General features: G+C 51.7%; 1 protein-coding gene across 1 annotated transcript in view; it reads left to right on the top strand.

Moving 5' to 3' along the window:
- Nucleotides 1-7429: 7429 nt before the first annotated feature.
- Nucleotides 7430-27769, top strand: part of CD99 (CD99 molecule (Xg blood group)) — a 27861-nt gene continuing 7521 nt past the window's right edge. Inside the window, exons 1-5 of the mRNA XM_070402717.1 lie at nt 7430-7587; nt 19687-19716; nt 20356-20400; nt 21304-21348; nt 23081-23149. Coding sequence (XP_070258818.1) covers nt 7521-7587; nt 19687-19716; nt 20356-20400; nt 21304-21348; nt 23081-23149 — 256 coding nt within the window. The 5' untranslated portion in view covers nt 7430-7520. The remainder of the gene's footprint in view (nt 7588-19686; nt 19717-20355; nt 20401-21303; nt 21349-23080; nt 23150-27769) is intronic.

The raw sequence follows: 27769 nt of genomic DNA, 5'->3' as shown, positions 1-27769 counted from the left end.
TTTTTAAAAAAAATACATTTTTATTGATTTACGCCTCCTACTGGGGATGGAGCCTGCAACCCGGGCATGTGCCCTTGACTGGGAATTGAACCCGGGACCTCCTGTTTCATAGGTCAACGCTCAACCACTGAGCCACACCAGCCGGGTCTCACATGGATGTTTCTCTCTCTCTCTCTCTCTCTCTCTCTCTCTCTCTCTCTACATATAGATACAGAAATAGATATAGATATAGATATAGATGATATAGATATAGGTATAGATATAGATATGGATATAGATATAGATGATATAGATATAGATGATATAGATATAGATATAGATATAGGTGATATAGATATAGATATAGATATAGATATAGATATAGATATAGATATAGATATAGATATAGATGATATAGATATAGATGATATAGATATTGATGATATAGATATAGATATAGATATAGATATAGATATAGATGATATAGATATAGATGATATAGATATTGATATATATATATATATGCCCTGTTTGATGTTGCTCAGTGGATAGAGCGTCGGCCTGCAGACTGAAGGGTCCCGGGTTCGAATCCGGTCAAGGGCACGTGCCCGGGTTGCCGGCTCGATCCCCAGTGGGGGGTGTGCAGGAGGCAGCGGATCCACGATTCTCTCTCATCATGGATGTTTCTCTCTCTCTCTCCCTCTCCCTTCCTCTCTGAAATCAATTTTTAAAAATGACAAAGAAAGAAGACGCAGGAAGGAAATGAACGGTAGATAAAGGTTTTCTGGGTAGAACTCTCTCGACGTCACCTCCGTGATAACCCTCGCCCTTCATCCCCTGATAAGGGAGAAGGGGGTGCCCCCGACAGACAGAAACTTCCTTTGCAAAAAGGAAATATCGATGCCTTGTTTTCAGGCCGGGGGTGGGGGAGGGCAGAGCGATCCCCTCAACGGCTTTCGGCTAAAAAGAATCGATATTCCAATCATCAATATTTGGGGTGATATTGTGACAAAGCAATCCATGGGTCCTGGCTGCCTGTCACTACTTGAACCCATATTTTTGGGGTTTTTTTTGGTTAATCCTACCCTGAGGATATTTTTCCCATTGATTTAGAGAGAAAGAGAGAGAGAGAGAGAGAGAGAGAGAGAGACACGGATTGGTTGCCTCCTGCACGCACCCTGACCATGTCCAGGGATCGAGCCAGCAACCGAGGTCCGTGCCCTTGACCAAAATCAAACCCGGGATCCTTCGGTCCCTAGGCTGACGCTCTATCCACTGAGCCACACCAGCCGGGGCTAGTTTAAAAGTCTTCATTTCAGCCCGGCCAGTGTGGCTCAGTGGTTGAGCATCAACCTGTGAACCAGGAGGTCCCGGGTTCGAATCCCGGTCAAGGGCACAGGCCCGGGTTGCGGGCTCCATCCCCAGTGGGGGGCGTGCAGGAGGCGGCCAGTCCAGGATTCTCCCTCCTCATGGATATTTCAATCTCTCTCCCTCTCCCTTCCTCTCTGAAATCAATAAAAATAAATTAAAAAATAAATATATATCTCTGATCTGACTGTCAAAAAAATCCACCCCCTGACCTCAAACCTTCATTTCTATCCTTTAAAACACACACACACACACACACACACACACACACACACACACAAAAATAACAAAACAACAACAAAATAGAAAAAAAAAACAAGCAAAATCGCAACCGCCCAGCAGGGGGCGTGCGGGAGGCAGCCGGTCCAGGATTCTCTCTCCTCTTGGATGTCTCTCTCTCTCTCTCTCACTTCCTCTCTGAAATCAACAAAATTATGTTTTGTTTTTTTTTTTCACCCGGCAGCTGAGCAGATCCTCTGAGTCTCCATCACATAATTTTTTTTTTTTTAATTTTTTTGTGGTGAAAACACCCAATTTTACGGAAACCCCAGGTCTCCGTGGCGACGTTGGTAAACAAAACAACAGACTCTGAGCATGAGTCATAGCCCCATCAGCTAAGGGAGGGGCCAGGGGGGAGCCCCCCCCACTCCACTGCCCCCACAGGGACATAGAATTCTTCTTCTTCCAAAAGCGAACTCCTATTCGACCGGTGGAACCCTACGCGGCCACTCGCTTGGCCTCCAGTCGCTGCCAAAGGACACGGCGTCCACGAAGGAGAAAATATAACAGGACAGGAGGGGCCGCTGGGAAACCGAGGAAGAATTCACTAAGGAATTGTTTAAAAATAGCCCTGGCCGGTTTGGCTCAGTGGACAGAGCGTCGGCCGGCGGACTGAAGGGTCCCGGGTTCGAATCCGGCCAAGGGCATGGACCTGGGTTACGGGCTCCATCCCCAGTGGGGGGCGTGCGGGAGGCAGCCGATCGATGTTTCTCTCTCATCATCGATGTTTCTAACTCCCTATCCTTCTCCCTATCTCTCTGTAAAAAATCAATAAAATATATTAAAAAATAAATAAAGAAAAAGAAATTGTTTAAAACAGTAATAATGACAGGAATTGAAAGGGAAGAAAACCAAGTAGAGTTTCAAGACACAGAACAGAGAACTGAAAGGCGTGAATATGTCTGATTTCAGGGCGGAAATCAAGAAGAAACCCTGCCTGTGAAAGTGTTACTTTTATATTTATTTTGAATTAATTTTTATTGATTTCAGAGAGAGGAAGGGAGAGGGAGAGAGAGAGAGAAACCTCCATGATGAGAGAGAATCATGGACCGGCCCGGTGCACGAAATTCGTGCACAAGGTGGGGGAGGGAGGGGGTGTCCCTCAGCCCAGCCTGCGCCCTCTCCAATCCGGGACCCCTCGGGGGATGTCCGACGGCCGGCTTAGGCCTGATCCTCCCACAAGGCCTTAACCGGGCGCCGTCCGACTTCCCTCTCGCAATCCGGGGCCGCTGGCTCCTCACCGCTCACCTGCCGGCCTGATCGCCCCTAACCACTCTCCCCGCCGGCCTGATCGCCCCCAACTGCCCCTCCCACTGGACTGCTCGCCCCCAACTTCCCTCCCCTCCTGGCCTGATCGCCCCCAACAGCCTCTGCCTGGGCCCCGCCACCGTGGCTTTGTCCGGAAGGACGTCCGGAAGGTCTCCCGGTCTAATTAGCATATTACCCTTTTGTTGGTATACATAGAGGCCTGGTGCACGGGTGGGGGCCGGCAGGTCTGGCCTGAAAGGGGTTCCGGATCCGGGTGGGGGTCCCCTTGGGGAGGGGGGGTGGCCAGCCTGGGCGAGGGGCTGGGGCGGTTTGCAGGCTGGCCACACCCCCATTGGGGTAGGGGTCCCCTTGGGGGGGAGTGGCCAGCCTGGGCGAGGGGCTGAGGTCCGTTTGGGGGCGGTTTGCAGCCCGGCCACGCCCCCGCCTTTGTCCGGAAGGACGCCCGGAAGGTCGCCCGGTCTAATGTGCATATGACTCTTTTTATTAGTATAGATCAGGGGTGGGCAACCCCTGGCACGCGTGCCAAACACGGGAGGCTGGTGTGGTTCAGTGGTTAGAGCATCCCCTCATGAAGCAAAAGGGCCAAGGGTTCGATTCCCGGTCAAGGGCCCAGGCCCGGGTCGTGGGCTCGATCCCCAGTAGGGGGCGTGCAGGAGGCAGCCGGTCCATGATTCTCTCTCATCACGGATGTTTCTCTCTCTCTCTCTCCCTCTGTCTTTCTCTCTGAAATCCATAAAAATGAATTCAAAACAAATAAAAGTAACACTTTCAAAGGCAGGGTTTCCTCTTGATTTCCTCCCAGAAACTATATATATATTTTTAAAAATATATTTTATTGATTTTTTACAGAGAGGGATAGAGAGCCAGAAACATCGATGACGAGAGAGAAATATCGATCGGCCGCCTCCTGCACGCCCCCCACTGGGGATGTGCCCGCAACCCAGGTCCATGCCCTTGACCGGGAATCGAACCCGGGACCCTTCAGTCCGCAGGCCGACGCGCTACCCACTGAGCCACCCCGGCCGGGGCTGAAACTACCTTTTTGGATTCTGTCCTCTGTCCCCCTGTCCGGCCCCTGTGCCTGTCAGACACCCCAGGTGGGCGTGGCCTGCGTGTCCCACCCCGTCTGTCTGGCCCGCCTCCCCCAATCCCTTCCCTCCGTCCAGCTTGAGTGACAGCTGCTGGCTCAGCAGGGCTGGGATGGGAGGGGGGGAGGGGGGTGGTGGACGGGGGGGGGGGGGGGGTTGGGGTGTGTGCGTCGGGGTCTGAGTCACCCCGAGGAGGAGCCAAGTGCAAATCACTCCCAGATCCTGGGCTCGGTCCGGCCCGTGCGATGCCAGAAGGTGACTCAGGCCTATTTCACGGCCTGAGATGTTGGCCGGGCGCCCACTGCGGATCCTCGGGCAGAAATTTGAGGCTGAACATCTTCCCTAAAAAAAAAAAAAAAAAAAAAAAAAAAGACCTGGCCGGTGTGGCTCAGTGGGTAGAGCGTCGGCCTGCGGACTGAAGGGTCCTGGGTTCGAATCCCGGTCAAGGGCATGGACCTTGGTTGCGGGCACATCCCCAGTAGGGGGCGTGCAGGAGGCAGCTGATCGATGATTCTCTCTCATCATCGATGTTTCTAGCTCTCTATCCCTCTCCCTTCCTCTCTGTAAAAAATCAATAAAATATATTTTTAAAAAAATCTTTATTGTTGAAAGTATTATATATGCCTCTCTTTCCCTCCCTATCAACCCCTCCAAGCCTGCCCCTGCACCCCTCCTTAGGCCCTCACCCCTCTATTGTCTGTGTCCATGGGTGATGCTTATCTATACTAATAACAGGGTAATATGCTAATTAGACCGGACGTCTTCCGGACGTCGTTCCGGACAAAGCCACGGTGGTGGGGCCGAGGCAGAGGCGGTTAGGGGGCGATCAGGCCGGCAGGGAGAGTAGTTAGGGGCGATCAGGCCGGCAGGGGAGGGCAGTTGGGGGCGATCAGGCCGGCAGGGGAGGGCATTTAGGGGCGATCAGGCCAGCAGGGGAGAGTAGTTAGGGGCGATCAGGCCAGCAGGGGAGAGTAGTTAGGGGCGATCAGGCCGGCAGGGGAGGGCAGTTAGGGGTGATCAGGCCGGCAGGGGAGAGCAGTTAGGGGCGATCAGGCCGGCAGGGGAGGGCAGTTAGGGGCGATCAGGCCGGCAGGGGAGGGCAGTTAGGGGTGATCAGGCCGGCAGGGGAGGGCAGTTAGGGGCGATCAGGCCGGCAGGGGAGGGCATTTAGGGGCGATCAGGCCAGCAGGGGAGAGTAGTTAGGGGCGATCAGGCCAGCAGGGGAGAGTAGTTAGGGGCGATCAGGCCGGCAGGGGAGGGCAGTTAGGGGTGATCAGGCCGGCAGGGGAGAGCAGTTAGGGGCGATCAGGCCGGCAGGGGAGGGCAGTTAGGGGCGATCAGGCCGGCAGGGGAGGGCAGTTAGGGGCGATCAGGCCGGCAGGGGAGGGCAGTTAGGGGCGATCAGGCCGGCAGGGGAGGGCAGTTAGGGGCGATCAGGCCGGCAGGGGAGAGCAGTTGGGGGCGATCAGGCCGGCAGGGGAGGGCAGTTAGGGGCGATCAGGCCGGCAGGGGAGGGCGGTTAGGGGCGATCAGGCCGGCAGGGGAGGGCGGTTAGGGTCGATCAGGCCGGCAGGGGAGGGCGGTTAGGGGCGATCAGGCTGGCAGGGGAGGACGGTTAGGGGCGATCAGGCCGGCAGGGGAGGGCGGTTAGGGGCGATCAGGCCGGCAGGGGAGGACGGTTAGGGGCGATCAGGCCGGCAGGGGAGGACGGTTAGGGGCGATCAGGCCGGCAGGCAGGTGAGTGGTTAGAAGCCAGGGGTCGAGGATTGCGAAAGGGATGTGTGGCTCCCGGTTGAGGCCCCATCCCAGCTGTCGGACATCCCCCGAGGGGTCCCGGATTGGAGAGGGTGCAGGCTGGGCCGAAGGACCCCACCCTGTGCTGGATCGGGGCCGGGGAGGGACCGTGGGAGGGAGGCCTCCAGGGTGTGACTGGCCTGTCTCGCTCAGTCCCTCTCCCTTCCTCCCTGAAATCAATAAAGATACATTTAAAATAAATAAATAAATACAATTTGTAACAAAATATACATATAATATATACCCATGTACTGGTCTATGTAACAAAGTAGGTGCTCGAAATCAATGTATATGGTTTCAAAGTCCCTATTTTAACGAATCTGTGAGACAGAATCGATTGTAACGTTTTTGTAAAGAATCAAATAAAAATATTCATTAAAAAACAAACGATATCTACCAGAATCTCCATCTTTCTTTCTTTCTTTATCTATCATCTATATCTATCTATCTATCATCTATCTATCTATTATCTATCTATCATCTATCTATCTATCTATCTGTGCATCTATCTATCTATCATCTATCATCTATATCTATCTATCTATCATCTATCTATCTATCTATCTATCTATCTATTATATCTATCTATCTATCATCTATCTATCATTTATATCTATCTATCTATTATCTATCTATCTATCTATCATCTATATCTATCTATCTATCATCTATCTATCTATCTATCTATCTGTGCATCTATCTATCTATCATCTATATCTATCTATCTATCTATCATCTATCTATCTATCTATCTATCTATCTATCTATATCTATCTATCTATCATCTATCTATCATTTATATCTATCTATCTATTATCTATCTATCTATCTATCATCTATATCTATCTATCTATCTATCATCTATCTATCTATCTATCTATCTATCTATCTATATCTATCTATCTATCATCTATCTATCATTTATATCTATCTATCTATTATCTATCTATCTATCTATCTATCTATCTATCATCTATATCTATCTATCATCTCTCTATCTATCACTTTGGTCCTGGGACAGGGATTTTCGGGGACCTGAGCCCCCCCCTCTTAGGGGATTGGGGGAGGGGTCGCACTGCGCCCCAAAGCGCTCCCGTCTCCCCCCCACTCAGGGCTCCTGAGTCCCATCCGGACTCCGTGGGGAGGGCAGTGCGCGGGGGTGACAGTCCGCCCAGACTTCCCCCCAAAAGATAGAGCCTTTCATTCGCTCTCCCTGGGCGCGCGGGGCTGGGAGGGGTCCCGTTGGGGCCTGGCTGGGGCTGTGGAGAGAAGAAGGGGGTCCCCCCGCCCCCCAGTTTGCTGAGCAGGGAGCGGGTTCCGCTACGTTATGCAGTGGAGATCGCGGGGTGCGCCTTAAGGGGGGCGGGGTTTGGAGGAGAAAATATGGGGATCGGGTCCCCTCCGGCCACTTTCGGGGGAACCCGGGGGTCCCCGTTCGCAGGAGATAGAGGTCCCCCAACTTTTTCTCCGCTCGGCCGTCCATTGGGAGACCCTGCCCGCCCCCCCCCCCCCCCCACACCCCGCCCTCTCCAGCTCCGTGCGCGCGCTCGGGACCCGGGCGCAGACGGGACAGGGTGCCAGGGCCGCGCCCCTTCGCCTCCACCAGCCGCCGGCTCCGCCCTGGGCCGGGGCGGGGCGGGGTGGGGTGTGTGTCGGGGGTGGGGGGTGGGGTCCGTCCCCCGGCACCGCCGCCCCGCGCGCTGGGGACTGAGGATCGTGCCCTGTGCGCGCACCGGGCTCACCATGGCGCGCTGGGCCGTCCTCACGCTGTTGCTGTTCGGCCTCCTGGACACTCGGGTGTCCGGCCAAGGTGAGCGCGCGGCCGGGCCGTTGGGGGGGACCCGGGGGGCGGGGGGTACCAGGTCTCCGGGGAGGGCCGAGGGCGCACTGGGTGGGAGGGGTCTTGGGGGGGCACACGGGGTGGGAGGAGGTTTGGGGGGCGCGCCCGGGGTGGGAGGGGGCGCTGAGGACGCGCCCGGGCGCGAAGGGGTCCTGGGAACGGGGTGGGGGGGCGCACGAAGTTGAAGGGGGCGCACGGGGTGGGATGGGACCCTGATGGGGCGCGCCCGGGGGCCCCCCGCGTTCTCTCCGCCGCCGCCGGGCGCGACTCGGGGTGCCCACGGGTGGCCGACGCCCCGAGGAGGCAGCCGGGCGAGTTTCCTGCAACTTTTTGTTTTTTTTTCCTGGGCCGCGCGAGTCCTCAACTTTATTTTATTTTATTTTATTTTATTTTTTTCTCAAAACTCCCAGCTCTGAACAGTCCGTCGCCAGGGCCTGGGGGAGCGGTGGGATTCGGTTTCCGAACTCCGGGGGTTCGGGGGGGACCCGCTTTGGGGGGCGCCCTCCTCTCACCCCGCGTGGGCCGGGTTCTCCCCAGAAGCGCGCGCCTTTGTTCTGGGGCGCGCGCGCAGCCACGCCCGGGCCTCCCCGGCCTAAATTTGGACGCGGCTCTCGAGCCTGACAGCCGGGCGGGGGGGGGGGGGGGGGGGGGGGAGGGGGAGGGGACGGTGAGACACGGGCAGAAACACGTGGAGAAACACGGTCTCAGACTCGCCGAGTGTCTCCGGGTCGCCGGGATCCGAGCGCTGGGGGGTGGGGGCTGGGGGGAGGCGCGCCGGGGTGGGGGGGCGCCCGGGTCTGGAGACGGAGAAGGAAGGGGTCCTCATTGGATACAATGTTGCCAACAGGGCCCTCAAATGGATACAATGTTGCCAACAGGGCCCTCAAATGGATACAATGTTGCCAGCAGGGCCCTCAAAATGGATACAATGTTGCCAGCGGGTCCTCGGTGGATACAATGTTGCTAAATTGGACCCTCAATGGATACAATGTTGCAAAGAGGATTCCGGAAACGGGGTTTCCCGAGGCAAAGACAGGACAGGGGTCCTCACTGGATACAATGTTGCCAACAGGGGGGGTCCCGGTGGATACAATGTTGCAAAGGAGAGAGAATTCAGGAAACGCAGTGTTTTCTCAGGAGGGAAACCCGGCGCCTCCCCTCCCGCCCCCCCCACTCTCCCCTCCCCCCCCCACTGTCTCCCCGCTGTCCCGGCTGATTCCAAGTTTGCGATTTCCTTTCTCCTTTTTAAAATGGAAGTTGGATCGCTCTTGTCTGCCCCTCCTTCTCTCCTTCCCTCCCTTCTTTTTAAAGGGAGAGTGGAGCCCTGGCCGGTGTGGCTCAGTGGGTAGCGCGTCAGCCCCGCGGACTGAAGGGTCCCGGGTTCGATTCCCGGTCCAGGGCATGGACCTGGGTTGCGGGCACATCCCCAGTGGGGGGTGTGCAGGAGGCAGCCGATCGATGTTTCTCTCTCATCGACGTTTCTGACTCTCTCTCCCTCTCCCTTTCTCTCTGTAAAAAAAATCAACAAAGTGTATTTTTTTAAAAAATAATAAGGAAAGTTGGGGTATTGTCTGCCCCTTCCTTCCTCCCGCTCTCTCTATTTTTTAAAGGAACTTTCAGGTGGTGGCCGGCGAGCGAGCGGGTGTGGTGTTTGATAACTTTCTCCGGGAGTTTAACGGCTGCCTGATTGTTTATTGTGTCATAAACAGCCATTCGTTTATGGGGCCCGGGGGCGGGAGTGGGGTTTCAGGGCCTGGCGGATGGTCGGGTGGGCGGATGGGGGGATGGTCGGGTGGGCGGATGGGCGGATGGGCGGATGGGCAGATGGTCAGATGGGGGGATGGTCGGATAGGGGGGATGGGCGGATGGGTGGATGGGCGGATGGGTGGATGGGCGGATGGACGGATGGTCCAATGGGCGGATAGGCGGATGGTCGGATGGGGGATGGGCGGATGGACGGATGGTCGGATGGACGGATGGGCGGATGGTCAGATGGATGGATGGGCGGATGGGCGGATGGGAGGATGGGCGGATGGACGGATGGACGGATGGACGGATGATCGGATGGGTGGATGGGTGGATGGGCGGATAGACGGATGGGCGGATGGAAGGATGGTCGGATGGGCGGATGGACGGATGGTCGGATGGTCGGTGGACATACTTCTGGGACCAGAAATGGCAGGAAGGAGAGAGAGGAGGTGTCTGGAAAAATGACACCGGACTCATGGGGGACGCCTCTCTCTCTCTCTCTCTCTCTCTCTCTCTCTCTCTCTCGTTCCTACATGTCCTTCCCCATCCCCTGGGGCTGCCCCACCACCGAAATCATTTCTTTTCTATTTAAAAAAAATATTTTTATGGATTTCAGAGAGGAAGGGAGAGGGAGATGGAGAGAGAGAGAGAAACAACCATGATGAGAGAGAATCATGGACCGGCTGCCTCCCGCACGCCCCCTACTGGGGATCGAACCCACAACCCGGGCCTGTGCCCTTGACCGGGAATCGAACCCGGGACTCTTCAGTCCACAGGCCGACGCTCTAACCACTGAACCACACCAGCCGGGTTGTGGCAGAATTCATAAAACTCTCAGGGGCGCCCTATCGGGCTGGGCTCAGTGAATAGAGCGTCGGCCTTCGGACTGAAGGGTCCCGGGTTCGAATCCCGGTCAAGGGCACCTGCCCGGGTTGAGGGCTGGATCCCCAGCAGGGGGCGTGCAGGAGGCGGGCCGGTCCATGATTCTCTCTCATCATGGATGTTTCTCTCTCTCTCTCCCTCTCCCTTCCTCTCTCTCTGAAATCAATAAAAATATATATATATTTTAAAAAAACACACAAAGCTCTCAGGGGCCGTGGCGGGGTGTCTGGGGGCCCCACTCCCCCAGGGATGGAGGCTCTTATTTCATTTTAGGAAAAGAATTGGGCCTGTGGCTTCTCTTGGGCCCATCGGCCCTGGAGGGAGGGGTCCTGGCTCGATTCCGTCCAGGATCCTCTGATTCTGTTTTTCCAGCTGACGTTTCCTTCAAGGGGAGTCACGGGGACACCCCCCGTGGAGATCCAGCTCCCCCTCCTCCTCCCCCCTCACCCCCTTTTTTCCAATCACGAGGGTCAGGTTTAGGGGGGCCGGGGCTGCCTGGGGGGTGACTGGGTTGGACACGAGACGGTTGGATGATGTGTCTTTGCAGACCGGCCAGCCATCGGTGGGTGTTTCTGGGCCCAAGTGGCATCGTTCAGACGCCAAATAGATATTTAATATATTTAATGCGTGTTTATTGATTTTTACAGAGAGGAAGGGAGAGGGAGAGAGAGGGGGAGAGATATCCATGATGAGAGAGAATCATGGATCGGCCGCCTCCTGCACGCCCCCTCCTGGGGATGGAGCCCGCAACCCGGGCCTGTGCCCTGGACCGGGATTCGAACCCAGGACCCTTTCGTCTGAGGGCTGATGCTCTACCCACTGAGCCAAACCGGCCAGGGCTTTTAAAAGATTATATATTTTTATTGATTACAGAGAGGAAGGGAGAGGAAGGGAGAGAGAGAAACATCCATGAGGAGAGAGAATCATGGATCGGCTGCCTCCTGCACGCCCCCCTACTGGGGATGGAGCCCGCAACCCGGGCCTGTGCCCTTGACCGGGAATCGAACCCGGGACCTCCTGGTTCAAAGGTTGATGCTCAACCCACTGAGCCACACCAGCCGGGTGCAGACTGTCATTTTATTTTTTTATTTTTTTAAACATATTTTTATTGATTTCAGAGAGGAAGGGAGAGGGAGAGAGAAAAAAAAATATCCATGATGAGAGAGAATCATGGACCGGCTGCCTCCTGCACGCCCCCCACTGGGGATCCAGCCTGCAACCCGGGCCTGTGCCCTGGACCGGGATTCGAACCCGGGACCCGTCAGTCCACAGGCTGAAACTCCATGCACTGAGCCAAACCTGCCTGGCCTCATTCCTCTCTCCAGCTGGTCCGGCCCAGGACTTCCCTTTCTTGAAATTCCTGTTCTGGTTCTTTGCATTGCTGGGTCCTCCCTCCCCCCCCCCAAGCCCTCCCCCACCCGGTCCCCACCCCCGCGACGCCCCCAGTTTGGGGAGATTAACCGATGGGTGTGTTTCCGCTTTGTCTTAGGATGACTCAGTCTTGCCACCATCCCTGGTGGCATATTATATATTTTTTAAAATCAAAAGCTCCTAAACAGGAAATATACTTCCTTTTTACTCACCGGGGAGGTGGAGGCAAAACCACAAAGCGAGTTTTTGCAAAAAAAGCCCGTTGAGGCCCGTGCACGGGCTGCGAGTTCAGGCCGGTGGGTGGGCCGCGTTCAAGGGGAGAATTGCGCCCCGGCCGGTGTGGCTCAGTGGGTAGAGCGTCGGCCTGCGCGGACCGAAGGGTCCCGGGTTCGAATCCCGCTCAAGGGCACAGGCCCGGGTTGCGGGCTCGATCCCCAACCAGTAGGGGGCGTGCAGGAGGCGGCCGGTCCATGATTCTCTCTCTCTTCATGGGTGTTTCTCTCTCTCTCTCTCCCTCTCCCTTCCTCTGTCTGAAATCAATCAAATACATATTTAAAAATGAATCAATGTGTCCAGCGGACTGCCTGCCTCGCCTCTGACAGCCGCCACTCTGTTCTCTATATCGATGAGTCTGTTTTTTTTTTTTTTAAATATATATATTTTTATTGATTTTTTTCTAGAGAAAAAGAGAGGGAGAGAGAGTTAGAAACATCAATGATGAGAGAGAAACATCGATCAGCTGCCTCCTGCACGCCCCCCACTGGGGATGTGCCTGCAACCAAGGTCCATACCCTTGACCGGGAATCGAACCCGGGACCCTTCAGTCCGCAGGCCGAGGCTCTACCCACTGAGCCACACCGGCTAGGGCTCGATGAGTCTGTTTTTATTTTGCTTGTGAGGTTATAAGACACGTGTCTCTCTCCGACTGGCCTATTTCTCTCAGCATCATGCCCTCCAGGTCCCTCCGTCCTGTCCCAAAGGGTCAGAGATCCCACCTTTTTCAGGGCTGCGTAGTATTCCACTCGTCTGCGGATGGGTACCTGGGCTGTCTCCAGATCTTAGCGCTTGTCAATGGCTCTGCTGTGAACAGAGGGGGGGCCTATACCCTTTCTGATATAGGGGTGTTTCTGGGGATCTATTCCTAGAAGTGGGGGTCCCTGGGTCCAACGGGAGTTCCCCGTTTAATTATTTGGGGAAACTCCATTCTGTTCTCCACGGTGGCTGCCCCCGTCTGCCTTCCCACCAGCAGCGAACAAGGGCTCCCTTCTCTCCGCATCCTCGCCAGCACTTGTCGTTTGTCGATTTTTAAAAAGATATATATTTTATTGATTTTCAAAAATTTTTAAAAAAATATATTTTATTGATTTTTTTTGCAGAGAGGAAGGGAGAGGGATAGAGAGTTAGAAACATCGATAAGAGACAGAAACATCCATCAGCTGCCTCCTGCACGCCCCCCTCTGGGGATGTGCCCGCAACCCAGGTCCATGCCCTTGACCGGAATCGAACCCGGGACCCTTCAGTCTGCAGGCTGACGCTCTATCCACTGAGCCACACCGGTTAAGGCCTTTTTTTTTGGTATTTTTTAAAATATATTTTTATTGATTTCAGAGAGAGGAAGGGAGAGGGAGAGAGAGACATAGAAACATCAATGATGAGAGAGAATCAGGGACCGGCTGCCTCCTGCACGCCCCCTACTGGTTGGGGATGGAGCTCGCAACCCGGGCCTGCGCCCTTGACCGGGAATCGAACCCGGGACCCTTCAGTCCGCGCAGGCCGACGCTCTATCCACTGAGCCACACCGGCCAGGGCTGAAATCGTTTTTCTTGAGATATTCATGTTTGTTACATGTATTATTCTATTTAAGGAAAAAATAAAAATAAAATATTAAGAAAGTGATGAGTGTAAAAATATCCTCAGGGGAGGATTCACCACAAAAACAACAACAAAATAATAATAATAGGGCGCAGCCCTGGCCGGTGTGGCTCAGTGGGTAGAGCGTCGGCCTGCGGACGGAAGGGTCCCGGGTTCGATTCCCGGTCAAGGGCATGTACCTGGGTTTCGGGCACCTCCCCAGTGGGGGGCGTGCAGGAGGCAGCCGATCGATGTTTCTCTCTCATCGATGTTTCTAACTCTCTGTCCCTCTCCCTTCCTCTCTGTAAAAAATCAATATGATATATTTAAAAATTAAAAAAAGAAAGAAAGAAAAAAATAAAATATTAAGAAAAAGATCAATGCAAAAATATCCTTAGGTGAGAATTAGCCACAACAACAACAACAATAATAATAATAATAATAGGGAATAAAAAAAAGAAAAAGAGAATTTGGGGCCTGACGTTATCTGTGGACAGAGAACCCGTAAATTCTATCGTCCCCGGAGCCAACGGACTTGCAGGGCTATAGATTTTTTTTTTTTTTTTAAATCCTGCAAGAAGGCACAGAAGTGCCAACCAACTTCTGCTTTTATGGGCCGACTTCTCGTACGGAAAGGGCGTGGGCTTCGTGCAAACTGTGAGTTAAAAGGATTCTGTATTTTTGGGGTTTTTTTCCGGCGTGATCAGCAGAAAGTGGGCATCGCCCCATGAAAGGGTGCAGTCGGGAGAACTGTGGGGCGGTGGGCAGAAAAGGGAGGGTGTGTCTGGGGTTCAGGGGGAGGGGGAGGGGGAGGGGGAACTGGGGGGGTATGAGCAGCTGCGTCCCAGGGATGGGGGCTGCGTGGACGGTGAGGGTGGGGTGTCTACCGGCTGAGGAAGCTGGGCCTTGGCGGGAGTGAGGGAGCGAGCGAGGGGGACGCGATGGATGCTGGGGGGAGGGGTGGGAGGGGGGACATGAGAGAGGGTGGGTGGATGGACAGACAGATGGACATGATAGGTGATTGATGGATGGATGGACGGATGGATGGACGGACAGACGGATGGACATGATAGATGATGGATGGATGGATGGACAGAAAGATGGACATGACAGATGACAGATGGATAGATGGATGGACAGATAGACATGATAGATGATTGATGTATTGATGGATAGATGAATGGATGAACAAATGGATGGATGGATGGATGGCTAGATAGTTGATGGATGGAAGGATGGACAAATGGACATAATACATGATTGATGGATGGATAGATGGATAGATGGATGGATGGATGGATGGGTGGATGGATGGATGGATGGATGGGTGGATGGATGGATGGATGGATGGATGGGTGGATGGATGGATGGATGGATGGATGGATGGATGGATGGGTGGATGGATGGGTGGATGGATGGATGGATGGATGAGTGGATGGTGGATGGATGGATGAATGGATGGGTGGATGGATGGATGGATGGATGGTAGATGGATGGATGGATGGATGGATGGATGGATGGATAGATGGATGGATGGATGGATAGATGGATGGATGGATGGGTGGATGGATGGATGGATGGATGGATGGATGGATGAATGGATGGACAGATAGACATGATAGATGATTGATGTATTGATGGATAGATGAATGGATGAACAAATGGATGGATGGATGGATGGCTAGATAGTTGATGGATGGAAGGATGGACAAATGGACATAATACATGATTGATGGATGGGTGGATGGATGGATGGATGGAAGGATAGAAAACTGATGGATGGACAAATGGACATGATAGATGATTATTGTATTGATGGATGGATGAATGAACGAATAGATGGATGGATGGATGGATGGATAGCTGATGGATGGATGGATGGATGGGTGGACAAATGGACATGATAGATGATTATTGTATTGATGGATGGATGAATGAACGAATAGATGGATGGATGGATGGATAGCTGATGGATGGATGGATGGATGGGTGGACAAATGGACATGATAGATGATTATTGTATTGATGGATGGATGAATGGATGAACGAATGGATGGATGGATGGATGGATGGATAGCTGATGGGAGAATGGATGGATGGACAAATGGACATGATAGATGATTGATATATTGATGGATGGATGGATGGATGGATGGATAGATAGTTGATGGATGGAAGGATGGACAAATGGACATAATACATGATTGATGGATGGATGGATGGATGGATGGACAGATGGACATGATAGATGATAGATGATTGATGTGTTGATGGATAGATGGACGGGTAGACACAACAGATGACTGATGGTTGGATGGATGGATATGATAGATGAAGGATGGATGGACAGACAAATGATTGATGTATTGATGGATGGACAAAGTGAATGATTGATGGATGTATGGATGCATTAATGGATGGATGGATGGATGGATGGATGGATGAATGGATGGATAGATGGATGGATAGATGGATGGATGGATGGATGGATGGATGGATGGATGGATGGATGGACAAATGGACATGATAGATGACTGATGGATAGATGGACGGGTGGATGGATGGATGGATGGATGGATGGATGGATGGATGGACAAATGGACATGATAGATGACTGATGGATAGATGGACGGGTGGACAGAACAGATGACAGGTGGTTGGATGGATGGATGGATGGATGGATGATTGGATATGATAGATGAAGAATGGATGGACAGACAAATGATTGATGTATTGATGGATGGACGAAATAGATGATTGATGGATGGATGGATAAATGGACATGTAGATGATAGCTTGAAAGATAGAGAATAGATGGATAGAAGACAGAGATAGAGAGGAGATATCTTTTTATCCATCCATCCATCCACCTACACATCCATCCATCCACCCATCCATTCATCCATCCATCCATCCATCCATCCATCCATCAAGCATCTATCATGTCCATCTGTCCATCCATGAGGAACGACGGAGGCTTCCCATAGGAGGCATCCTTCCCCTGGGGCTTTGAGGCGTCCATAGGAGTTTTCCTGGCAGGGGAAGAAGGCGGTTGATTTTGATGGCCAAGTAGAGCGTCCGAGCGAAGGCCTGAGCAGAGTGGAAGCGCCCAAACCGTTGTGACTCTCAGGGCCTCACGACTCATTCGCAGATGCTGGGGATGACGGTCCATGTTCCAGGGACACACAGTGACCCCTACTGGACACCCCAGGAACTATGAGGACGGACTGGGGTTCACTGGGGTTCTGGAACCTGTACTCTGTAGGAGGGGGACCAAGCAGAGGGTCCCGGGAGGTCCCTGCCTCCCCGTGAACTTAAAGAATATCCTCAAGGAGGGGTTCCCCAGTCAAACCGGGTGAGGGGTCCCCCAGATGATCGCTACAAATGCAACTTTCCTTCTCACTACCAAATAGATTGTAAAATTAGCCCTGGCCGGTGTGGCTCAGTGGATAGAGCGTCGGCCTGTGGACTGAAGGGTCCCGGGTTCGATTCCCGGCCAAGGGCACATGCCCGGGTTGTGGGCTCCATCCCCAGTAGGGGGCATGCAGGAGGCGGCCAACCCATGATTCTCTCTCCTCATGGATGTTTCTATCTCTCTCTCCCTCTCCCTTCCTCTCTGAAATCAATAAAAATATATTGAAAATCAGTGGAATAAAGATTTATACTAATAAAAGGGTAAGATGCTGATTAGACTGGATAGGCCAGACATCTTCCGGATGTCATTTCGGACAAAGCCACGGTGGTGGGGGCCAGGGCAAAGGCAGTTGGGGGCGATCAGGCCGGCAGGGGAGGGCAGTTACAGGCGATCAGGCCGGCAGGGGAGAGCAGTTAGGGGCAATCAGGCTGGCAGGGGAGGGCAGTTAGGGGCGATCAGGCCGGCAGGGGAGGGCAGTTAGGGGCGATCAGGCCGGCAGGGGAGGGCAGTTAGGGGCGATCAGGCTGGCAGGGGAGGGCAGTTAGGGGCGATCAGGCCGGCAGGGGAGAGCAGTTAGGGGAGATCAGGCCGGCAGGGGAGAGCAGTTAGGGGAGATCAGGCCTGAGGAATCAGGCCTAAATAGGCAATTGGACATCCCCTGAGGGGTCCCGGATTGGAGAGGGTGCAGGCTGGGCTGAGGGAACCCCCCTCCCATGCACAAATTTCATGCACCGGGCCTCTAATCTGAAAATTTAAAAAAAAAAAATCAGTGGAATAAATATCCTGGAGTGAGGATTAAAAAAAAAACCAGTCAGCAGGGAGAATGCTCGGAGCATGAGTCATGCCCGTCACCGGGTGGGAGGGGCCCCGGCCTCGCCCTGGGGTGACTCACCGCCTGTTTTCCTAACATCTGGAGTTGGGAGGGGCCGCCTGGAAACGGGGGGCCATCTGGGCTCTGGCTCACAACTTTAGGGGGACACCCAGGCGTGGAAGGTTCTACAACTGGAAGGTTTCACGTCTGTGTCCCTGGGGCACCCATGGGCCCATCGCCCGTGACCTCAGGGGGTCAGGGTGCCGGGCTTGGAGCTGCCAGACCAGTTCCCACACGTCCCTGACAAGTAGCTCAGAGAAAGGTCACAGGTGTGGTTGTCTCGAGGTTGCCTGTCTCCTTTCTTTCCTTCTTTTTTTCTTTCTTTTTTTCTTTCTTTCTTTCTTTCTTTCTTTCTTTCTTTCTTTCTTTCTTTCTTTCTTTCTTTCTTTCTTTCTTTCTTTCTTTCTTTCTTTCTTTCTTCTTCTTCTTTCTTCCTTCCTTCCTTCCTTCCTTCCTTCCTTCCTTCCTTCCTTCCTTCCTTTCTTTTTTTTTTACATTAAGGTATAGCTGCCCAAGCTGGTTGGGCTCAGTGGATAGAGCTTCAGCCTGTGGACTGAAGGGTCCTGGGTTCGATTCCCGGTCAAGGGCACCTGCCCAGGTTGCGGGCTCCATCCCTAGTGGGGGGCGTGCAGGAGGCAGCCGGTCCATGATTCTTTCTCATTGTCGATATTTTTCTCTCTCTCCTCTCTCTCTCTCCCTTCCTCACTGTTTTCAAAACAGGAATAGAATCTATAATAATAAAAGCATGTCATGCTCATTAGACCGGACGTCCTTCCGGACGACCTTCTGGACGAAGCCGGGGCTGCAAGGGTTGAGGGAAGCCACAACGGCCAGACCCCAGCAGCAAGCTCACCTACCGTTTGGAGTGTCTGCCCCCTGGTGGTCAGTGCACGTCATAGCGAGCAGTTGAGCGGCCCTTAGCATATCATTAGCATATTACGCTTTGATTGGTTGAACTGGACACTTAGCATATTAGGCTTTTATTATATAGGATATTTAAAATATATTTTTAGTGATTTCAGAGAGGAAGGGAGAGGGAGAGAGAGAGAGAGAAACATCCATGATGAGAGAGAATCATGGACCGGCCCGCCTCCCGCACGCCCCCTACTGGGGATGGAGCCCACAACCCGGGCATGTGCCCTTGAGCAGGAATCGAACCCTGACCTCCTGGTTCCTAGGTCGACGCTCACCACTGAGCCCCACCAGCCAGGATGTTCCTCACCTACTTCAACAGACCAGCCTTTTTAGAGCAACATATGCCCCACAATTTTTACTTCTGCTAAATCCATCAATTGTTTGATATTTACACGCAGATTACTTTTAGGGGTTAAAGCGACTATTTAGAACGAGTTATGGGCTCGATCCCCAGTAGGGGGCGTGCAGGAGGCGGCCGGTCCATGATTCTCTCTCCTCATGGATGTTTCTCTCTCCCTCTCCCTCTCCCTTCCTCTCTGACATCCATAAGAACATATTTTAAATATCCTATATAATAAAAGTCTAATATGCTAAGTGTCCTGTCATCTGGTTGGGCATTCAACCAATCAAAGTCTAATATGCTAATGATATGCTAAGGCTGCTCAACTGCTTGCTATGACGTGCACTGACCACCAGAGGGCAGACAGTCAACCAGTCGCTATGACGTGCACTGACCACCAGGGGGCAGACAGTCGACCAGTCGCCATGACGTGCACTGACCACCATCAATAAAAATATCTTTTAAATATATTTAAAAATATATTTAGAAATGTCTTTTCTCTGTGAGAAACCACAACACGTTCCTATGTTTCTCCAAACTTCAATATAACCCCCCCACACACCTCACTGTCTAGTTTCCTGTTAAAAAAAAAATTTTTTTTTTTAAATTGTTTTCTTCCTTTCCCAGCCTGGTTTGTTTTTTCCTTATTTCTAACATGGACTCTCTTTCTTTCAGGTGATTTCGACCTAGCGGATGCGTTTGATGGTGAGTAATATTAACAGCATTTCATTTTTATTTTATTTCTTTAAACCATTGTGCTAGTATACTTTTTACGACGTGGAGGTGGAATAATGCATTTGTATTTTTTTAAAATATATTTTTATTGATTTCGTAGAGGAAGGGAGAGGGAGAGAGAGATAGAAACGCTGATGATGAGAGAGAATCATGCATCGGCTGCCTCCTGCACGCCCCCTACTGGGGATCGAACCCACAACCCGGGCCTGTGTCCTTGACCAGGAATCGAACCCAGGACCCTTCAGTCCACAGGCCAACGCTCTATCCACTGAGCCTCACCAGCTAGGCTTCATTTTTATTAAAAATATATTTTTATTGATTTTGGAGAGGAAGGGGGGAGGGAGAGAGAGAGAGAGAGAGAGGGGATCGAGCCTGCGACCCCGGGCAGGTGCCCTGGACCGGGAATCGAACCCGTAACCCTGTGGTGTCCGGGACAACATTGCAACCAGCTGAGCTACCCAGCCAGGGCGACACCTGTTGAATTATGAACATAGAATATTTTGACTATTTTATTTTATTTTATTTAATTTTTAAATGGAGCATGGTTAAGAGTTGACCCCGTTTCAAAGATGCAAGTTTCACTGACCATGGAACGTCTTTTCTCTGCAGATGGCCCCAAGAAGCCCACGCCGACGCCAAAGAAACCCAGTTCCGGTGAGAAGCAAATGTTCTTTGGACCCAAAAGAGGGAGGGAAAACCATTGTGGGTCCCTCCCCCCCCCCCGTTGGCCCCAGAGCTGGGAGAGATATAGATAAATCTGAAGATATTTGACTCAGAGGCTGTGGATATAATCCAGTTAATATTGTGAATTGCATGGTGACCTCCAATGATTCTCCTAAAAAGCCTGGTGATGGTTCTATGAGATTCTATTGGGTTATTTGGACAGGATTTCTGGCTTTCATAGCTTTTATTTAAAAAAAAAAACAACCATATATTTTTATTGATTTCAGAGAGGAAGGGAAAGGGAGGGAGAGAGAGAGAAATATCGATGATGAGAGAGAATCATGGACCGGCTGCCTCCTGCACGCCCCCTACTGGGGATGGAGCCCGCAACCCGGGCATGTGCCCTGACCGGGAATCGAACCCAGGACCCTTGAGTCCATAGGCTGACTCTCTAGCCACTGAGCCACACCAGCGAGGGCTAATTGACTATTTTTTTTAAAATTTTTTAAATTAATTTCAGAGAGCAAGGGAGAGGTAGAGAGACATCAAATATGGGAATCATGGATCGGCCGCCTCCTGCACGCCCCCTACTGGGGATGGAGCCCACTACCCGGGCCTGTGTCCTTGACCGGGAATCGAACCCGGGACCCTTCAGTCCACAGGCCGACGCTCTATCCACTGAGCCACACCGGCCAGGGCTCTTGGTATTTTTTTTTATCTGAGTTGCATGATGGGAAAATTGACTGGAGAATTGGGTATTTCCATGGAGATTGTAGTCAAGAAAATTATGTAGGGATTTGGGGATTCAGCGTTTTCTCCAATGAAAGATTTTTTTCCTTTGATTTCGCCCCAACCGCTGAACTTGGGTATTAAAAGCAATTTCTCCCTTTTTAGACGATGGATTCAGTTTAGAAGATGCTGTTGGCGGTGGAGGACACAGTGAGTACCTTTGCTTTTCTTCTTTTTTTTAAATTTATTTTTATATGGATTTTTATTGATTTCGGGGAGGAAAAGAGAGGGCGAGAGCGAGAGCGAGAGAGAGAGAGAGAGAGAGAGAAAGAGAGATAGAAACATCCACGAGGAGTGAGAATCATGGACCGGCTGCCTCCTGCACGCCCCCCACTGGGGATGGAGCCCACAATCCGGGCATGTGCCCTTGAGCGGGAATCGAACCCTGACCTCCTGGTTCATAGGACGACGCTCAACCACTGAGCCAAACCGGCCAGGCCTATTTCTTAGTTTCTATTGGAGACACGTGAACTTCACTATTGCAGGTGATAGACGAAGGAAAGCAACCCTCAGGTGGTTGATGGTCTATGGCCATTTGCATATTCATAACATCATTCGAAGGCCATACAAAAGTGTCCACTTAAAAAAAAAATTAGCCTGCCAGCACCATTTACAAGAGCTAAGATCAGGAGATGACCCCAGGTGCCCATCCGTAGACGAGTGGATAAAAAAGCTGTGGTACATCTACACCGTGGAATACTATGCAGCCCTGAAAAAGGTAGGATCTCTCACCCTTTGGGACCACATGGAGGGACCTGGAGGGCATGATGCTGAGCGAAATAAGCCAGAGAAAGACACGTATCCCATGATCCCACTCCTACGTGGAAGCTAAGGGACCAAGTAAACTGATGAGCAAAATATACCCAGAGACATGGAAGTGTGGAACGGATTTTGGAATCTCAGAGGGAAGGCGGGACAGGGGGGGTGCGTGGGACATAATCAACCAAGGACCTTGAAAGCATATGTGCATCACCCATGAACACAGACAACAGCGGGGAGAGGACCTAGGGTAGGAGGTGGGGGTGGGGGCAGAACGGAGGAGCCAATGGGGGACCCATCTAATACTGTCAACAATAAAGAATTCTTTATTTGTTCATTTATTTTTTATTTTTTCAAGAGAAACGATTTTAGATATGAAAATATTACACGCAACCGACACCAATATTTCAAGGAAAACTATTTTAAATATAAAAATATTACATGCAGCAGACATTAATATTTCAAGGAAAAAGATTTTAAGCCCCATATAATCAAAGGCTAATATGCAAATCGACCGAACGGCGGAAGGACCGGTCGCTATGATGCGTACTGACCACCAGGGGGCAGACGCTCAACGCCGGAGCTGCCCCCTGGTGGTCAGTGTGCTCTCACAGGGGGAGAAGGGCTCAGCCAGAAGCCGGGGTCATGGCTGGTGAGCACAGTGGTGGTAGCGGGAGCCTCTCCCGCCTTTTCCACAGTAGGACATCCCTCGAGGGCTCCCGGACTGCGAAAGGGTGCAGGCCGGGCTGAGGGACACCCCCACCCTGCACCCCGAGTGCATAAATTTCAGTGCACCAGGCCTCTAGTCTAATAATATTAACCTAGTACTTACCTAGTATAATATCACAAACGTTGTAGGAAATAAATAATTTTTTTCAAAAAAATTAGCCTGCTATATTGGGTCCAACATTGAGTGAACTCACCCCCAAAGTGTTGGCAAGGTCAGATGACTCCATGGGCCTTCATTGGCTCACAGATGGGGAGTTCCCCACCCTCCAGTCTCCGGTTTTGCCCCACCCAGGACCCGGGCACGCCTGGTCAACCGTTTCTCGGCAAATGCGTGCTTTGCGCACTTCTTTCCTGGAAATTTCTCCTGATCGCAGTTCTGCTCTTTGGCCAACAGGTGACCCAGGAATCCCTGCTCCCCCGAGGCCCAAACCGAACCCGAACCCAAAGCTGCCAGAAACCTCAGGTAAGACCCTAAATCTGTATGTTTTTTGTTTTTTGGTGATTTTTGGTTTTTGGGTTTTTTTGTTTTTTTTTTACGGGAAACTGATTTTTTCCCCACGTCATCTGAGAAAGGGGTGAATTTAGATTTGCATGTGCTGCCTGTTCTTCTCTGTTCAGGGAAATTCCAAATTTCCAGCAGGGGAAGACACTTTTCAAAAGGATACTTTTGGTTTCATTTGCATGTGATTTGTTTACTATTTGCATTTTTATGGATGTCAGAGAGGAAGGGAGAGGGAGACAGAAACATCAGTGATGAGAGAGATTCATGGATCGGCCGCCTCCTGCACGCCCCCTACTGGGGATCGAGGGTGCCACCCAGGTACGTGCCCTTGGCCGGAATCGAACCCGGGACCCTTTCGGTCCGCAGGCCGATGTTCTATCTGTTAGGGCCTTTGTTCTTGCTTAAATTTTCGGGTAGCCAGTCTCTTCACTGGTTCACTGATTTAAGTCTATTGATGATTCCCAGTGATTTATTATGGAAATATCTACCCACTTGTTTTTGCCTTTGAATATTCTTAACAGTATTTAAAAAAAATCTTTATTGTTGAAACTATTACACGTTTAACAGTATTATTATCATTAGAGGAGTTTTCTTTATTCTTTTAATATATTTTATTGTTTTCCGAGAAGAAGGGAGAGGGAAAGAGAGAGAGAAATATAAATAATGACAAGAGAATCGTGGATCGGCTGCCTCCCGCACGCCCCCTACAGGGGATCGAGCCCACAACCCGGACCTGTGCCCTTGACCGGGAATCGAACTCGAGACCCTTCAGTCTGCAGGCTGATGCTCTACCCACTGAGCCAAACTGGCTAGGGCTATATATATATATATTTTAAATATATCTTTATCGATTCCAGAGAGGAAAGGGCAGAGGGAGAGATAGAAACATTCATCATGAGAGAGAATCATGGATCGGCTACCTCCCGCACGCCCCCTACTGGGGATGGAGCCCACAACCCGGGCCTGTGCCCTGGACCGGGAATCGAACCCGGGACCTCCTGGTTTATAGGTCGATGCTCAACCACTGAGCCACGCCGGCCAGGCGTTAACAGTATTTTTCCACAAGCAAGATTTTAAATGCATTTTTCACGGTGTCTTTTATGCTTTTGTGGCTTCTCTCTCTCTCTCTCTCTCTCTCTCTCTCTGTCTCTCTCTGGCTGTTTTGTTCTTTTAACCTCAGAATCATTTTTTCATGGTTCTTCTCTCCTCATGGGAAAAATGTTGTTTTTTTCTGTTGAATTGTTCACAAACTACAAATGGATTTGCAAAGTGCTGACACATTGGCCAAATGGCACTTGTTATTCTTGGGGAATCAATTATGTAAATTCTTTTCTCATTATTATTTTTTTCCCCTTTAAATGTGTTTCTCCATGGCTTTGCCCTGTTTCTGTTTATTTCTGGGGCTACGTTTTATGTCCATCTGTTTTCTGTTCATTTCTGTAATGTGGAAATTCACTTTTATACAGGCTTTTTTTTTTTTTTTTTTTAAATAGACACTTAACGGTGAAACAGCCTTTTAACGTTTAATGGGTTCTCTCCGCTGGTGAGCTTTTCTAAGAAGATGGTCGCATGATGGTGCCATGATTTTTTTTAAACAATATATATTTTAAAAAATATAGGGATTTCAGGGAGGAAAAAAGAGGGAGAGAAATAGAAACATCCAAGATGAGAGAGAATCCCGGATCGGCTGCCTCCTGCACGCCCCCTACTGGGAAGGTGTCAACACTGCAGTTGGCCTTTTGTTTTATATCTTTTAATCCATGAATCTGAAGGTTTGCAGTGAAGGAGGTTTTTATATAAAACGAGGCCCTGGTGCACGAAATCAGTGCAATGGAGGGGGAGGGTCCCCTCAGCCCAGCGTGCACCCTCTGGCAATCTGGGAGCACTGGCTCCTAACCACCCACCTGCCTGCCTGATCGCCCCTAACCACTCGCCTCCCTGCCTGATCGCCCCTAACCACTCGCCTGCCTGCCTGATCGCCCCTAACCACTCGCCTGCCTGCCTGATCGCCCCAACCACTCACCTTCCTGCCTGATCGCCCCTAACCACTCACCTGCCTGCCTGATCGCCCCTAACCACTCACCTGCCTGCCTGATCGCCCCTAACCACTAGCCTGCCTGCCTGTTCGCCCCTAACTACTCGCCTGCCTGCCTGCCTGATCGCCCCTAACCGCTCACCTGCCTGCCTGATCGCCCCAACCACTCACCTGCCTGCCTGATCGCCCCCAACCACTCACCTGCCTGCCTGATCGCCCCTAACCGCTCACCTGCCTGCCTGATCACCCGTAACCACTCGCCTGCCTGCCAGATCGCCCCTAACCACTCTGCCTGCCTGATCGCCCCTAACCACTCGCCTCCCTGCGTGATCGCCCCTAACCACTAGCCTGCCTGCCTGATCGCCCCTAACCACTCGCCTGCCTGCCTGATCACCCCTAACCACTCGCCTGCCTGCCTGATCGCCCCTAACCACTCGCCTCCCTGCCTGATCGCCCCTAACCACTCGCCTGCCTGCCTGATCGCCCCAACCACTCGCCTCCCTGCGTGATCGCCCCTAACCACTCGCCTGCCTGCCTGATCGCCCCTAACCACTCGCCTGCCTGCCTGATCGCCCCTAACCACTCGCCTCCCTGCCTGATCGCCCCTAACCACTAGCCTGCCTGCCTGATCGCCCCAACCACTCGCCTCCCTGCCTGATCGCCCCTAACCACTAGCCTGCCTGCCTGATCGCCCCTAACCACTCGCCTCCCTGCCTGATCGCCCCTAACCACTCGCCTGCCTGCCTGATCGCCCCTAACCACTCACCTTCCTGCCTGATCGCCCCTAACCACTCACCTGCCTGCCTGATCGCCCCTAACCACTAGCCTGCCTGCCTGATCGCCCCTAACCACTCGCCTGCCTGCCTGATCGCCCCTAACCACTCACCTGCCTGCCTGATCGCCCCTAACCACTCACCTTCCTGCCTGATCGCCCCTAACCACTCACCTGCCTGCCTGATCGCCCCTAACCGCTCACCTGCCTGCCTGATCGCCCCTAACCACTCACCTGCCTGCCTGATCGCCCCTAACCGCTCGCCTGCCTGCCTGATCGCCCCTAACCACTCACTTGGGGGCGGGGCCAGCCGGGGCGAGGGGCCGTGGTCATTCTGGTCATTCAGCCATTTCGGTCGCTGGGCTTTTATTATATAGGATATATCGTTGGCCCAGCCAGTGTGGCTCAGTGGTTGAGCATCAACCTAGGAACCAGGAGGTCACGGTTCAATTCCCGGTCAGGGCACAGGCCCGGGTTGTGGGCTCGATCCCCAGTAGGGGGTGTGCAGGAGGCAGCTGGTCCATGATTCTCTCTCATCATGGATGTTTCTCTCTCGCTCTCCCTTCCTCTCTGAAATCAATAAAAATATATACAATTTTTTAAATATATTTTTATTGATTTCAGATATATATCTATATCTATCTTTGCCTTCATGGAATCATCTCTTCCTCATGTCACACCCTAACCCAGAGGCCGGCCGACTCATTAGTCAACGGAGCCAAATATCAACAGGACAACGATTGAAATTTCTATTTTTATTTTTATTTTTATTTTTGGCTGTGCTCCATATATCCTTAAGTAATATTATACCACTTCCAAGTATGTTTTAAAACTATTCAACAATATACTTCCTCCCTAACCGGTGTGGCTCAGTGGATAGAGTGTCGGCCTGCGGACCGAAGGGTCCCGGGTTCGAATCCCGGTGAAGGGCATGGACCTGGGTTGCCGGGCACATCCCCAGTGGGGGGCTTGCAGGAGGCAGCCGATCGATGTTTCTCTCTCATCGATGTTTCTAGCTCTCTATCCCTCTCCCTTCTTCTCTGTAAACAATCAATAAAATATGTTTTGTTTTTTTTTTTTTTAAAAAAAACAATATACTTCCATTTCTCTCCTCTCCTAGTTGGTGCTATTGTTGTCATATGATCATAAATTTTACTTCTACACATAATCCACTGCTATTATTTTTCCTTCAGGTCAATGAGCTTTTTTTAGATTTTTTTTAAAAAATAAGAACAAATAATCATTTTTTATATATGCAAGTATTGACAATTCCTGCTCCTCTTCATAGCATTAAGTCCGTCTGCTATGGACTAAAGTTCCCTAACCCCTCACCTGCCTGCCTGAAATCAATAAAAATATCTTTAAAAAATTATGCCTCAGTTGGGATTAGGATGGCGGGAGTCCTTAGGGGCTGGTTGGACAGGAAATTTCGTTGGAGAGCCAAGTTTTTTTAAACGTAAACTATATAGGCAGGTGCATTGGGATTCACTGAATGAGGGTCCTCCTAAGGCTTAGGAAGAGCCGCACGCCAGGGGCCAGAGAGCCGCCTGTGGCTCGCGAGCCGCGGTTGGCCGACCCCGGCGCCGAACCTCAGCCTTATGTCAGCTCACTCTTCTGGGGGCAGGCGCACCATCCCCCAAAGATTATATAAAAGTATCGCTTTGTCTCCCGTTTTGCCAACATCTTTTATTTCTATTTTTTATTTTATTTTTATTGGTTTCAGAGAGAGGAAGGGAGAAGAGAGAGAGAGAGATAGAAACATCCACGAGGAGAG

Source organism: Myotis yumanensis, unplaced genomic scaffold, assembly GCF_028538775.1.
Source record: "Myotis yumanensis isolate MYYU_CA2020_CCGP unplaced genomic scaffold, mMyoYum1.0.hap1 SCAF_24, whole genome shotgun sequence".
In the NCBI taxonomy this organism is placed as follows: domain Eukaryota; kingdom Metazoa; phylum Chordata; class Mammalia; order Chiroptera; family Vespertilionidae; genus Myotis; species Myotis yumanensis.
Note: the sequence above shows the minus strand (reverse complement) of the source record. Positions and strands in the feature narration are given on the sequence as shown.